Raw genomic sequence first — 13,726 nt, 5'->3', positions numbered from 1 at the left:
ACTCTTTTCTGACAGTAACTGTTTAACTGGAAATGCTCAACAGAAGTCTCACCCTAAAGCGAATACATCTTACACAATGATACAGGAAGTGTACCTGTATCGCTACACCCTTTATGGTAAACAGTTTATTATATACAGATGAAAGATTTAACAGCAAAAACAAACCAGATTAAAATGTATTTAGTATCTTCACTGATGCCTGTAACATTTGGAGCCAGTTTATACATCAGTTGTTTTCACAGCGTTTGTCTTCTGGGTCTTTTTTAATGACGATATTCAACAGTCATTACTACAGAATCACATCTTTCATTTCTAGCATCTCAATACTTGCCAAAAAATGCTACACCTCAGCTTTTAATAAACACAACATTTTGCAAATTGTGTCTGCATGACTGCTTTCATATGCTGTGGGCAAACACCACCAGAGAGACAGTCAGACAGATTTTAAGGCAATCAGCAAAGAGATTAGGGACCTTCTGACCACTAGTCAGCCACAAATCTATTTTAATCACAGGCAGCCCTTTAAAAAAAATACAAATAAAAACACAGTGGTTTGCTGAAATCTCATTCTAATCAATTTAATTTCATCAACCTGTTAGGATATTTATTTGGCTCAGTACTATGAGAAACCACGGACTCCACAGGCTGAACGAGCACGACCCTGAAGCAGCAAAGCTTCCTCACCACCAGACATGTAAGCTGCTTATTTCAAGAATGTTGCTGCCTTTGGATTAATATTACCTGTCTGTTGACAAAGCTGTGGCATCTAAGGTGAGCAGGGAAACAATGAAGTGTATTGTTATTCCAAAAAAAACCTCAGTCTCTATATGTACTCACAGAGAGGTGATACAATCAGGGAAAAACCTGAACCCTGTGGCCTTGTGATGCTGTGATAAACACTTTGCTAGCATAGATTGGGTGCATTTGTTTCCTTACAGGGAAGGGTCACTGTAAATCAATCAACACGGTTCTGAGTGAGCACCTTTATCCTTTCAGGATGACAATGCCTCCATTGATTGTGCACACAGGGGCACTAAATGCTCTGATGAGTTTATAAACGATGTGAATTAAATGCTATGGCTTTGGAAGTCACCAGATCTTAATGCATCTGAACAACTACGGGAGATTTTAGGCTGATGTACCAGAAGCTGCCCTCCAAAACTATCATCAAAACATCAAAAGAGGGACTATCCTTTGGAGGAATGGTGTTTTTTCAGTCCCGTAGAGTCCTAGAGACATGTAGAATCAATATCAAGGTGCAGTGAAGTGGTTTTGGCTCAACACGTTACTAAGAAACTTCATGTTGTTTTTTTCCCAGAGGGGAAGCCACTACTTCTTAAAAACCCCTTTCAAACTTTACAGTTATTCCAGCATCATGTTTAATAGTTAACCAAGGGTGTAGCACCTGAGAGAAAGGAAGTGAATAATACTGTTTGATACACCAAAACAGCTGTCTCTGAATCCCCACTCTGACTTGGGTTCTTACCCAACACTGGGAAACCCCTCCATCATTCGTCTAAAAAGAAAACTCAGGCAGCTAACTCCATTTCTATTCAACTGAAGGACAGCTGGTATCTACACAACGTGTTTATCGTAGCCACAGAGGTTGAAGCACGTCTAGCTTGTTAAGACCATTTAAAAAGCTATTTGCATTAAGACAACCACCATGAGGCACAGATGTAGCTGCTTTTCAGGATGGAGTCTATTTTGGGTGAAAGAGTAAATTCTGTCGTGTGATGTGATAATGAAAGCAGATAAGAGGAAGAGAAAGAGAGATCACTTCTGCCTTCTTTCCATCAAAGTCCACTTCTTCTCCATGCTTGATGCAATCATGCAAGTAAGCATGTTTCACAGCCACAGCTGTGACCATGCTTAACATTTTCATCTTCGTGCTAGTTAGTGGGTTTTAAAGCTGAAGCTGACAGGCTTCATTGCAAGCATTTTAAAAACACGAATTGATCAATTACGACCTGTAGTAACCTTGTGCTTCTGTCAATCTGTATTGAGACATTATCCCCGACAAAGACTATAGCACAGACTTGCACTCTGACCCTACTGTCCACAGTCGTTGTATATGGGCCTTGCTATTTGCTGAAGCATGACTACAGTCAAACAGTGGGCATACACCATCAAAAACAAGATCTGGCTTCAGTCTTTCTCTATTCTATCAGTCGGTCATATCAAACTAAATCAGTGTAGCCAGTCAGACTGGCTGCAATTACATCAGACCTCTTGAACCACTTGTAGTAGCAGAGTACTCTATAAATACACCTAATCAGATGAATTATAAAGCTCATTGCATATTGGTGTAGAACTCTTTAGACAAAGAAGATATTTTTATTTGGCTCACTGTCCTGGTTTAGCAGAGGTTACACACATTTCTTCCAGATTTTCTAATATTTATACTATTGATATAATAATGATAAGCTAGAAAAATGTAAATATGAAATACCAATGATCTGTAATCGGTGAATGAATGAAATATGTAACTCCAACCATTCAATCATTGCACTTGCAAATATGTACTTTTTGGCAAGACGATTCAGAAAAACTGAATTAATATACTGAAGCCGATAAATAAAATTTGGAAAATTCATTCTCATACAATACACTCAAAAAGACTTTTAGTCAGTCTGCGCTACTGTCTTGCATTAGGAATCATAAACTGTATTGTGATCTAGGTCAGGATCCAGACGTAAAACAACAAAATTTCAAGAAATATGGAGCCTTGGTGGGGTTATGTTCTCTCTCTCTCTTCCTCAGTGCTTTCTAGTTTACACGTGCATTCTATTTTTAGCCGATCACACATCTGCAGCTCTGCATATCAAACCCACCAGGCTGTCGGTAGGTAAATTTACAGCATCAACCACAGGTCAAGAAGCACCACGATAGACACGAAAATGATTTTTCAAACCATCACTGCCGCAGTGTAATCAGAAAAAAAAAAACAGCTGTTCTGTCTTGAGGTTGTATGTACAAATCAAAAATGTAAAAAAGCAATTTATGTAATGCAATACTCCATTACTAAAAATCTACTGAAATTATGTTTTCGATGTGTACTTCTTGTTCTCTTTTTTTTCCCCCACTTCCTGCTCGTGGCTCTAAATATTCTGAAAGCAGCTTCTACATCCACCAACTGTTATCTTGCTGGACACCTTTAGTTCACTATAATTTAAATACACGTCTTCCTATTTCTGTCAGTATGTCAACGCACAAAGTTGAGCATGATACCCTGTGGAAGCCATGTTGGAGCTGTTGCACTGCTGGCTGCTTTAGGTGAGGTGTGTGTGTGTGTCTGTGTGAGTGTGTGTGTTGTGTCAGGGTCTGGCCTAGGAGCCCTAGGGGTCAGTGTGAGCGTAACTACATTGGACATGATGTCTCGTGTTCTTCAAATATCCTCTCAGACACAGAAAGAAAAACACCAGGCACAGGAACATGGGCCCTGTGGCGCCGTGCAGAGCTTCAGCTTCACAACCATCTCTGTCCTGTGTTGTTGAGCAGATATGACCCTAGGTATGACAGCCGCCTGTTTACATTTCAGCTGCCTTGGAGTCACTGTAAGGGGCAAGAGGGACAACTCCTCTCTGTAGGTTTAGCTGTGACGAATACGATAAAGAATAGCTGAACTGTATTCCAACAGAGTAGGGGGATCAGAAAGGTGTAGACAGGTGTTGGTATTTCTGAAAAACTGATAAATATGTGGAAACAAAACCACAAAAATAAAATACCAATTCACAAATGAACAGCAGGAACAGACCAAGCCCAGATCTGGCAGCCATTAGACAGGCTTATAGTGATCTCAGCATGAGGGAATGGTGGAGTGCTACATAGCTGCTCGAGAATACACTATGAGCCAGCATCGGCAGAAATGAACAAATGCAGTTCTAATGCTGTTTCGTATTAACAAATTAAACCTTATGATTCAGCTAAATGCTATTCTAGAGAACGTACTGTCGCATTAGCAAATGAGAAGCTGCACGAAAACATGAAAACGCTTTTAATATAACAGACTCCCAAGACTTGTGAAGATGACAACTCCATATTAAAGCGCTCAGTTAAAATAAAACAGTAACGGCTTTCGTGGGGCGTCCTTATGGGATGTAATGAAAGATCATCCAGCTATCAATAAAGTCATCATCATTCATCTTCTGCTCTCAATACAAGAGCTGACTCTGCCATTCAGCTCCGTTCCACTTTTACTAAAACCGATCCATTTTAAGCAAAAGGGCCAACATCTGTTTGATTTATGATGCATCCTGTCGTCATCTGATGTTACAAAAGAGGATGTAATATCACGGGTTGTTGCCATGTCTCGCTGCACTAAAATGGAATATCGACTCGGCTTCTCAGGCCCTGACAAACTTGAGGCACAAAGGAGAATTTCTGGGAAGTTGCCAGACTTCAGACAGACAAATTGAATATTTATATCCCACAGAGGTCATGACATAAGAGAGACAGGGTTTGGTGCTTACAGAACACATGAATGATTTATGTCCCGCATGTAAAATGATAAAGAACCAATGCACATCAAAGCACAAAATGCACTCCAATTCACTGAGAGTCCAGATGAGGACAGACAGCAGCACGTTTGTGAATGTATTATTTGCAACAACACAACGCTGCCACTCAACCTGCTAGCTCATGTATCCATATATGGCTCTCTACGTCACGGCTGGCGCAGCTGATGCCAGGATGACAGCGAGCTAATGATCCGTGAGGAGGATTTAACGCCAAATGGTAGCTGGCTTAGCTAGTTCTGCAAGTACACCAAACACAGCTTCTCATTCCAACTGCGGTGCGCATTTCTTCCTCCCCTCTGCCAAGCATCATACTGTCACCTGTAGTGCAGAATTTGCGCCTCCCACCGCATATATATATCCTCCGACAATGTTATGGCTGCGCAAAGGGATTCCCTTGCAGTAATTCTAACGTTACGAGATGAAGCTAAAGGTCATCTGAGTGGCTGGGGTTAACTGTCTTGCGTCGATAAATAATGGAAATGTCGCCGCAAATAACAGATGCGGACGTTACCGTTGACGAGCTAGTTGTTAGCCTGTCAATGACTGACTGACAAGGAAAATAGGGAGAGGGAAAAATGAGAGAGTCTTGTGACAAGGATGCCCCGACTGGACTGTTTGTGAATCCCTCGGTGCGGCAGTTTGGCTAGCTTACTACCCGGCTAGCCACCGCTTTAGCTCGCTCGCCAGCCTCCCCCCCGTTCACAGCCAACACAACGCCAGTTAGCCAACTACCCAGCTAGCTCGTCAGTCCTTAGCCTCGCTGGGGTGTCATCTCGGGCGAACGATATCAAAATAAAATCTCACCGTGAACGGAATGTCATTCACGCTTCCCACCGAGTAGCAGCAGTCTCCGGGGTTCACAGCTCCCGTCAGCACCTGGTGCAGATGCATTTTCCTAATATTTTAGCAGCAGATGGGGGGGGGTTTAATTATTTATAACGACGAGTCCACCCTTTCGATTTCTCCATCTAGCAACGACCGGGAATTCCATCAGTAACATCAACGCTGTCCTCGGCCTGGCGGTGTCGTCTGGCTCCTCGGACAGCGGCTCTGCGGTGAATCTGTGTTCGATCCGTGTGAACGTAATTTCATCAGGTCCTGACATCCATTTAAACGCGCACAACTGGACGTCCGTCGCCTCTCGCTGTCAACACCATCCCCACGATTAATCGTGAGAGCCGAGGCAGCAGGATCTCTGCAGCGATCCTGACATGCGCGTTCCCGAAGTTGTCCAGGCACGACTGAATGGCCATAGATCCGCATCGTCTAGACCGGAAAACGCAAACTCCTGAATTTACCTGAGCGCCTTTTTGCACTCTTTCCCTAAATAAAACCCTACTTGTTTGCATCGACGCGCCTATTCGTTAATATGGCATACATTTTTACTTCATAATTCGCCACCCTTATTTCTAGCATGCCGTATAGCTGTTCTAGCGCTTCTGATTCTATGTAAACGGGGCGCCAGTTTGTGGATTTGAGTTCATTGATCATAATGTTGGGTCTGGGGTAAAATCAAAACGGATTGGGTAATAATTTCGTCAGTGACCGAAAATAAGTTTTTAAACGAGAAAAGGCCGTGAAAAATAAACCGCAGCAGGGATCATGCTCGAGCAGAAACAAATGAATGGAGCTGTAGTGTTTTGTCATGTAGTTCCCAACTGTCAGCTAAAATAAGGCCTTACACTTATCAAGACTGCTAAGGTCACACAAGTGTCAGTTCTTTTTAAATGATGAAACAATGCCTCAATACAGTACATATATATATATATATATATATATATATATATATATATATATATATATGTACTCACACACATACATACACCCACAGATCTGGCTTTGACAATAAATGTGATAAATGTGGTGGATCATCAAGTAAACGATCAATATAATCAACTCTTATATGACTAAATATAATTATACATATAATGCTAAGGTGTTTTGGTAGCATGTTGTATGTACACAGTAAATGTAATGTGGAATGCTTTAAATGAAACCTTCACACAAAGTCTGTTTACATCTCTTGGCCAGCAGAACTACACTAATACTACAATAGTTATCTCTGGTTTTGCTGCATTAGCTCAAAAAACTGCCCATCATGGACCCAACACTGTAGGGGTCCAGTGAATAAACAGTTCAGAGCCCTTTAAATATAAATTGAAATGTCACAGTCCAGTGTGCTGCTCTTTGCTCAGGATTTTGGGATTTACTGAGAGACTGCAAGATATATCAGTGGACGATGATGTCTGACATTTTATCGAGAACAGAGCCTGAATGAGCAAGACCTGGCTGAGTTTCACTGCAGCAGTTTTTCACCTCCTTATCTCCTGTCATTCATCACACTGATGAGATCTACTAGAACACATCACCGTAATAATGTTTATCCCTTTTTCGCTCCCTTTTGTAATCCCTTCTACATAGCCATTGTAAAAACGTCATTGTCTGTAGATAAATGATGAGAAGGATCCATGAGGGTGATACGCAGCCGGCCATCATGGCACTGGCCTAGTTATTTAAGCCACACTGACATCACCAAGCTGGGCCTTGCTGCCAGCGACCATGACACACAGGACAGCAGAACAGAAAACAGTGTCAGAAACAATGGCGGGGCACACTCATCATGTCGCATGTGTGTCCGTCCATTTAGCATTTGGTGACTACCATTTTTTGAGCTGTGAGTGTCACACTTTACAGCTGTTCTGTAATCATAGACTGACTACAGTGACTGATGCATGACAAGAGGTCCTGCAAAGGAGAGTAATATCTGAGTGAGGAGTTAAAAAAGATTTTTTTTTTCATGTTTGGACCAACTTAAAGATGTGCATAATTTGTACATCGTTCAACCAGGATTTGACAGCTCTTTCATTATAACTGAGCAGTGTGGATGACTGTGCAGCATTATGTAACCCAGAGAGCCATCCGGTAAATTGAAATTCAGTGAAATCTTTCCAAAAATCTGCCTCTTTCAGCTCCTTTGTCTTTGGATAATTTTAAAGGGCACACTCGCTGTGAGGGAATGTGACTAAGACTGCGAGTGCATCCCTCCAGGCTGCAGCTTTTGCTTTTGACTGAAAGAGAAATCTAACTCATAGATATGTTTTAAAAGACAGGTTGTACTTCAGACCTGTTTCATCAACCCAAAGGGCACTACCTGGACATTTTCACACACATTTTATTCACGTGTAGCTTGTCTCCGCTGGTTATTCCTAAAATGATTGAAGACACCCACTTTAGATTATTAGGAAGCAGTGAATTCATCTCCTGAGCACCAGACATGTTGTGCAGTCGCCAAGAATGCTGAGATCATTGCAGTGAGAACAAAGAAGCATATTAGGGGACTCTACTGCTGCAGTGTGGCTACAGTCTGTGAAAAGAAGAGTGTATTTAGAGCAGGAAAGGAGGCTCATGCAAAAGTGTGTATGTAGTAGGTGTGTGTGCGGGAGACAGAGGCAGAATAGAGGGTGGACACTGTGAGTAATAGCTGCTGGATATTGCACGAGGGTGGGAAGACGGTTGGTGCAGTGTTTGTGGTCCCTCTGGTGTCATTGGGAGAGAAGGCCTTGATCTACAGAGAGTAGAATTAAATGCATTATAGATTTTCTCATTTCATGGATGGCTGCTGGCTGGAGGGAGTTCCAGTCTCGCCCCGAGGTGCAAGACATTCAGCTCCCCGAGACAAAAATGTAATGAAGCTTCTTCACAATCCTAAATGAATAAATCAGTACATGCTGTTGAATTATAATGAATTATGATGTTTTGGTATTTGAAGAGGAGGAAACTTTACGTTGATGTGTCAATCAATCTTCAGTTAGAATATCTGAGAGCTGGGGTATTATTTGTCCTGTTCTGTTTGTTCTGACTGTTTCTGATTACTTGTAGGTCATAATTAGCAGAGAGCAAATGGTTCCAAAATTATTCACTAATTAGCTGAAAGTATGACGGTCATGAACAGAGTTAAGCGTGACGCCATACAGTGGCGAGAAAAATCATGTCAGCCCTTTGGAATCACCACAGCTGACCACTTTCTGCATTAATTGGTCATAAAACATCATCTGAACTTCATCTTAGTCACAATTAAGCAAACACTTTGTGCACAAGTCATTGAACCATTAAACATCTACAGCTTGATCTCTAGCAAACTTCAGATTTGCATGTTTTTTTAACACAGTAGCTTCTTCTTTCACAGTGTCCTGACACGAACACCAGGCTCCATTCACCCACACACCATCATTTGCATATGGGAGACTCATAAACTGAGATGTTAACATGCTCCAGTGATTCCTGTAAGCCTTTAGCCGTTATTTTTCCTCATTAAGAATTTCGTGTTGAGCATTTTGAGTCATTTAGCAAGGGAGAGTCACAGCACTAAAAAGTTTCCATTCCCTTATAGACAATTTGTCAAACTGAGATAAACATTTAAAGTCTTTGAGATTACTTTGTCACACTTTCCAGCTTCCAGCGTTATGCAAATCAACAATTATTCTGAGATTTCTTTGTTTGCGATGCGTGGGTTACATTTGTGAACAAAAAACTCAAAATGTGTGAGAGTTATTTAAAGAACACTGTAAAAATCACAAATTTTAGAATTGTTTTCCATTTTCACATGTATATTTGAAATACTCAGAAATATATACATGTATACTACCCTTCAAATGTTTGGGATCACCCAGACAATTTCATGTTTTCCATGAAAACTCCCACTTTTATCCATGTGCTAACATAACTGCACAAGGGGTTTCTAATCATCAATGAGCCTTTCAACAGCATTAGCTAACACAATGTAGCATTAGAACACAGGAGTGATGGTTGCTGGAAATGTTCCTCTGTACCCCTATGGAGATATTCCATTAAAGTCATCCATTTCCAGCTAGAATAGTCATTTACCACATAACAATGTCTAGACTGTATTTCAATTAATTTAATATTATCTTCATTGAAAAAATGCTTTTCTTTCAAAAATAAGGACATTTCTAAGTGACCCCAAACTTTTCAATGGTAGTGTGTGTATAAATATCCTTAATTAAATGTCTTTAATTAAACATTAAGAAGCCAAAAATTCAATTAATCTTTTCATTTTAACCTAATATAAATACATAACGTTGATAATTCTAAGCTAATTCAACATAAAAAAGAAATTGTAAATCAGGAAAGGTCAAAGTTTCAAGAATGCAAAACTTAAAACATAACAGCAGCTTCTCAATATGCATTACTGAGATTTAAAACCCGCCCAGAGGTTTTCATTTTGTAGTTTGAAAATCATAAAAGCCACAGAAACGTGCTTTGTGTCGACATATTAATTTAAGTCAAAGAATGCAAACCAGGATGAAGGTTACAGTTGAATTTAGTCCCTACATCCTTGTACACACACACTGATATAAATTTTATTGTTAAGTTAGCTGGCATTTTGTCTTAAAGATTCAACTTAATATCTTAATTTTATGGAATATATTTTTGCATGTTCAGTGAAATGAACGCAGCTATTTTTAGATGTTCAAAGCTTAAAAGATGCACCAAAATGCACTAAATTAAAATTTTAAGGCAGCTTAAGAACTGTTAATATTATTTGTAATGAAAATTAAATTATTCATAATGTGACCACATTTAACAGATTTCAGAAGAGTTCACTTATTTTTTTCTTGCCACTGCATGGACATTGTTATATTTGCAAATACAGACAATAGGAAGCAGGAGAACAGCACAGGCCATTTATTACGCTGTTGCTTTGAAATGTTGGAGCAACACGAATAATAGAGGATTACAAATAGAGTTGCTTTCAAAATGACATGCTGATGACAGGAATGTGTTGAATCCTGATCATGTCACTTTTACTGATTTAAACAATCGTCAGTCCTTTCATTTTCTTTAACAATGAGCACTGAACGTGACCAGCATATATGCATATATTTAACACATGATCAAAATGCATGCAGGGCTACACTTGATGTATTTATACATTATGCAGTGCAGTTTCACCAAATGTTCTATTATTTCCTTCATGTCTGCTTTCAGAGGAGATTAAATGTGTCATGCTAGCACGCAGAGCAGTGACGCTGCATTCCAATGAATAAAACTCTTGCATTCATGATTCTCATCTGTCCACTTATCAAGAGTCCTAAAGAGACAGACTGAGTGAGGGATTTGGAAGCAGGCTTAAAACAGGCCACTCGAGCGCTCATCATTTCTGCCCTATTCATGAACAGATGTGTTGTGGATGCTTTCGGTCTCAGATCCGGAAGCATTCAGTCTCTGAGTCTCCAGCCTTTGTGTGCTTTTCACTCATATTTCACAAAGCTTATTGTGTTCAGTTCCAACAACTGATACTAATGACAGCTACTGCAGAATGAATTGTTTGTTCAAATGAATAAAATATGTGAATAATTTAAAAAAGACCATAATGGAGCACTAATAAACATTTAAAGCACGGGAGTGGAAGCACCTGGGACTAAATAAACCAATCAACATATCCAGTTCTTTATTGTTATAAGCCTATAACTAGCATAGAATTACAGCTTTATGGCAATTGTAAAGGTCTGATTACCTTAATAACATTTCTAAACACAGAATGAAGCTCCATAAGCAGCTGATTCCATTTCTAACACTGTTTGGCCATTAAACAAATTACTTTAAAAAGAGTCTGTAGGTAAAACATTTTATAAAAGCTCGAGTAAAACGTCCAAACTGCTTTAATGACGTGCAGAGATTGCCCCTAAACCTCCACGTTGGACCACTTTTAAAGCCTTTGTGCACTAGTTTGTGTAATGTGGACTGAAAGCAGCGGTCGGGGCAAAGTCTACTCCTGATGAGGTGAAAGCCTTTCTCGCTATTTTTTAACCTTGTGAGCTTTTTATGTCTGTGTGCGTGAGAGAAACAATAGAAAAGCAACACTGCTAACTGCATAGATGTGTAAATGTTAAAGTCACATGGTTGGACGCATTTGACCTCAAAACTATCCTGTGACAGCTTTTTATGACAAAAGGAGGCCATCATGTTTGTTATTGTTGTCTCAAATCCAATCACCTGTCACAGAATAAAGGCAGCCCAGAGGAGTGCTAAAATCTGCTAGCCATTAGCATTACACATACCCATAAAGTACATATTGCAGCTGTTTTACATGCCATACTTGTTTCTTTCTCCCATGTTTGTTGTGTGTGTCTGCATTGACTGTCAAAAAACCTTTGGGAAGGCTTTTTAAAAAGCTATTAAAATTAATTCTATCCTCCAGTTCCTCATATATACAGTAGTTGATTTAAATTCTAATTTTTAATCCCGTCTGTCTGCAGTACAGTGAGTGCTGTCTGCCTTTATTGGATCTGTTTTATAGCATTAAAACATCTAATTTACATACTGTATTTTAGTTTTTATTGTCATCAGCTTGTATTACACACTGTAACCGCTGTATTTAGGAAAGTTTGCATATTTTAACTGAACTTTTCCATTGTTGCTTTGTTGATTGAGCTAACTTAACTATGTGACCAAGTTTTATAGATAAGGTTGATAATGAATAAATATTTAATAAAATACACTTTTCAGAGTGATTTACAGCACCTCAGAAAGGTTGACAAACCTTGCTGTATTCGCTTTAGCCTCTGTGGTTCATACCTGTTAAAAAAACAGATGGTTATTTCTTTTCTTTCCTGGTAGAAAAATTACAACCTTTTATCATCAATAATTGGAATAAAAGGGTTTATTTTGTTGATTTGCTCTTTTATCGGTAGGTGTAATTACCTCTCCTCATCCTCTTGGCCTCATCTGAATATTGTATGAATGTTTTCCTTAACTTCACACCCCTGAACCAGTTTCACACTGTGAGTCTCATTTCTTTGTCTCTTTCTTTTATATCTCCGTCTCACACACGCTGCAATTACTCTCAGACTCTGAGAGATTTGGGCGTCTGTGGAGATACTGAAGATTGATGGCAGCTATTCCAGAGCACCGTCTCCGTCTTTTCCCTTCTCCCTCTTCACGCTCGTGTTGCCTCCTCCTCCTCTTTCCACTCTGCAGAAGGTCAGCCTCTCTTACTGTGCTTAAACTAGTCCATCTGTCTCTTCTACTTTGCTGTCCAGCCAGCCTTGGGCTCACTGATGGATCTCTCACACCCGCAGTTGTTTCAGGGATGATTCACGGCACAGCCACTGCTGATGTGAGTGTTTGTGTGTATGAATTATTTCGTGTTCAGGGGTTAAGGATTTTATTCGGGCCCGTCCCTGTACTCTGTAATGTAATTTAATTGTGAGTGCATTTGCGCTTGTGAGCTTAAGTTTCCCCCTCTTCCTTCTGCGCTGTAACGGGATTAAATGTTATTTTATCTCCACGTTATTGAGCTTTATTATGTTTCCTTCGTGTTTGCACTGTCTGCAAACCCAATCTGTTTATGGCAGGTGTGTGTGCTCACCGTGTGTACTACTCCGCGAATGTATTATACACTGCAGTTTATAATTTGTCTGACATAAATATGAGTTCTTCCATGCAAAATATACAGTATACCGCAGAAGACCAGATTGTGGGCTTGAGCAGATTTGTGGTGTCACTCTGAAGTGTGAAGAGAAGATCAGGGGCTTGGCACACAAACACTAACGCACACGCACACATAGACACACACACAAGCCTTACCAAAGCTTATAATCCCAGCTGAGGTGCAACAGGTTACTGAGTCAGTGTGTTAGAAAATTATGAGCGACAACATGCTAAGGAGCGCACAACGTTTGTTTAGTCATTTTGTTTCTATGCCTTCATATACATGCAGGCACTTTGGATGACTTTAGCATCCACTGGTGATCACAAATCTACACCTCTGCATGTCAATTTATCTCTTTAAACCTGCAGGTTTGCACACCCATTATTCAAATATGCATCATGGGGGAATTTTTAATGTGGTCTTCTCGCTCATGAAAAATATTACTATTATCTCTGTGTCGTTTTTGTTTATTGAGTAACTCCCTAAATAGATGTTTAGGACCTTAGTTGTGCTGTTAGTGCCACAGTGTTTGAAGTGCATCTGTAGAGTGTTGACAATACAAAGTCACTGTGAGATCAGTCTTTGATATTCAGTTTGCATAGCAGGGTCAAAGACTGGAGCAGGTGGAGTCAAGCCGAGGCCACGGCACAAAAGGCTACCTGTCAGGGAGCACGAGTCGCTCACTGAATGGGGATTATGCATACGTGCAGCTCTGTGTGCGCTGCAAATACCAGGCGGAAAGACATCATAA

At 40.2% G+C, this 13,726-nt stretch overlaps 1 protein-coding gene across 1 annotated transcript in view; it reads right to left on the bottom strand.

Annotated features, from left to right (window-relative positions):
* dmxl2 (Dmx-like 2) overlaps window positions 1-5,751 on the bottom strand; it is a 48,214-nt gene extending 42,463 nt beyond the window's left edge. Inside the window, 1 exon segment of the mRNA XM_051938415.1 lies at window positions 5,325-5,751. Within this exon segment, the coding sequence (XP_051794375.1) occupies window positions 5,325-5,411 (87 nt within the window). The 5' untranslated portion in view covers window positions 5,412-5,751.
* Between the last annotated feature and the right edge of the window lie 7,975 nt (window positions 5,752-13,726).

The sequence above is a fragment of the Acanthochromis polyacanthus genome, chromosome 2, assembly GCF_021347895.1.
Source record: "Acanthochromis polyacanthus isolate Apoly-LR-REF ecotype Palm Island chromosome 2, KAUST_Apoly_ChrSc, whole genome shotgun sequence".
NCBI classification, from domain to species: Eukaryota; Metazoa; Chordata; class Actinopteri; family Pomacentridae; genus Acanthochromis; species Acanthochromis polyacanthus.
Note: the sequence above shows the minus strand (reverse complement) of the source record. Positions and strands in the feature narration are given on the sequence as shown.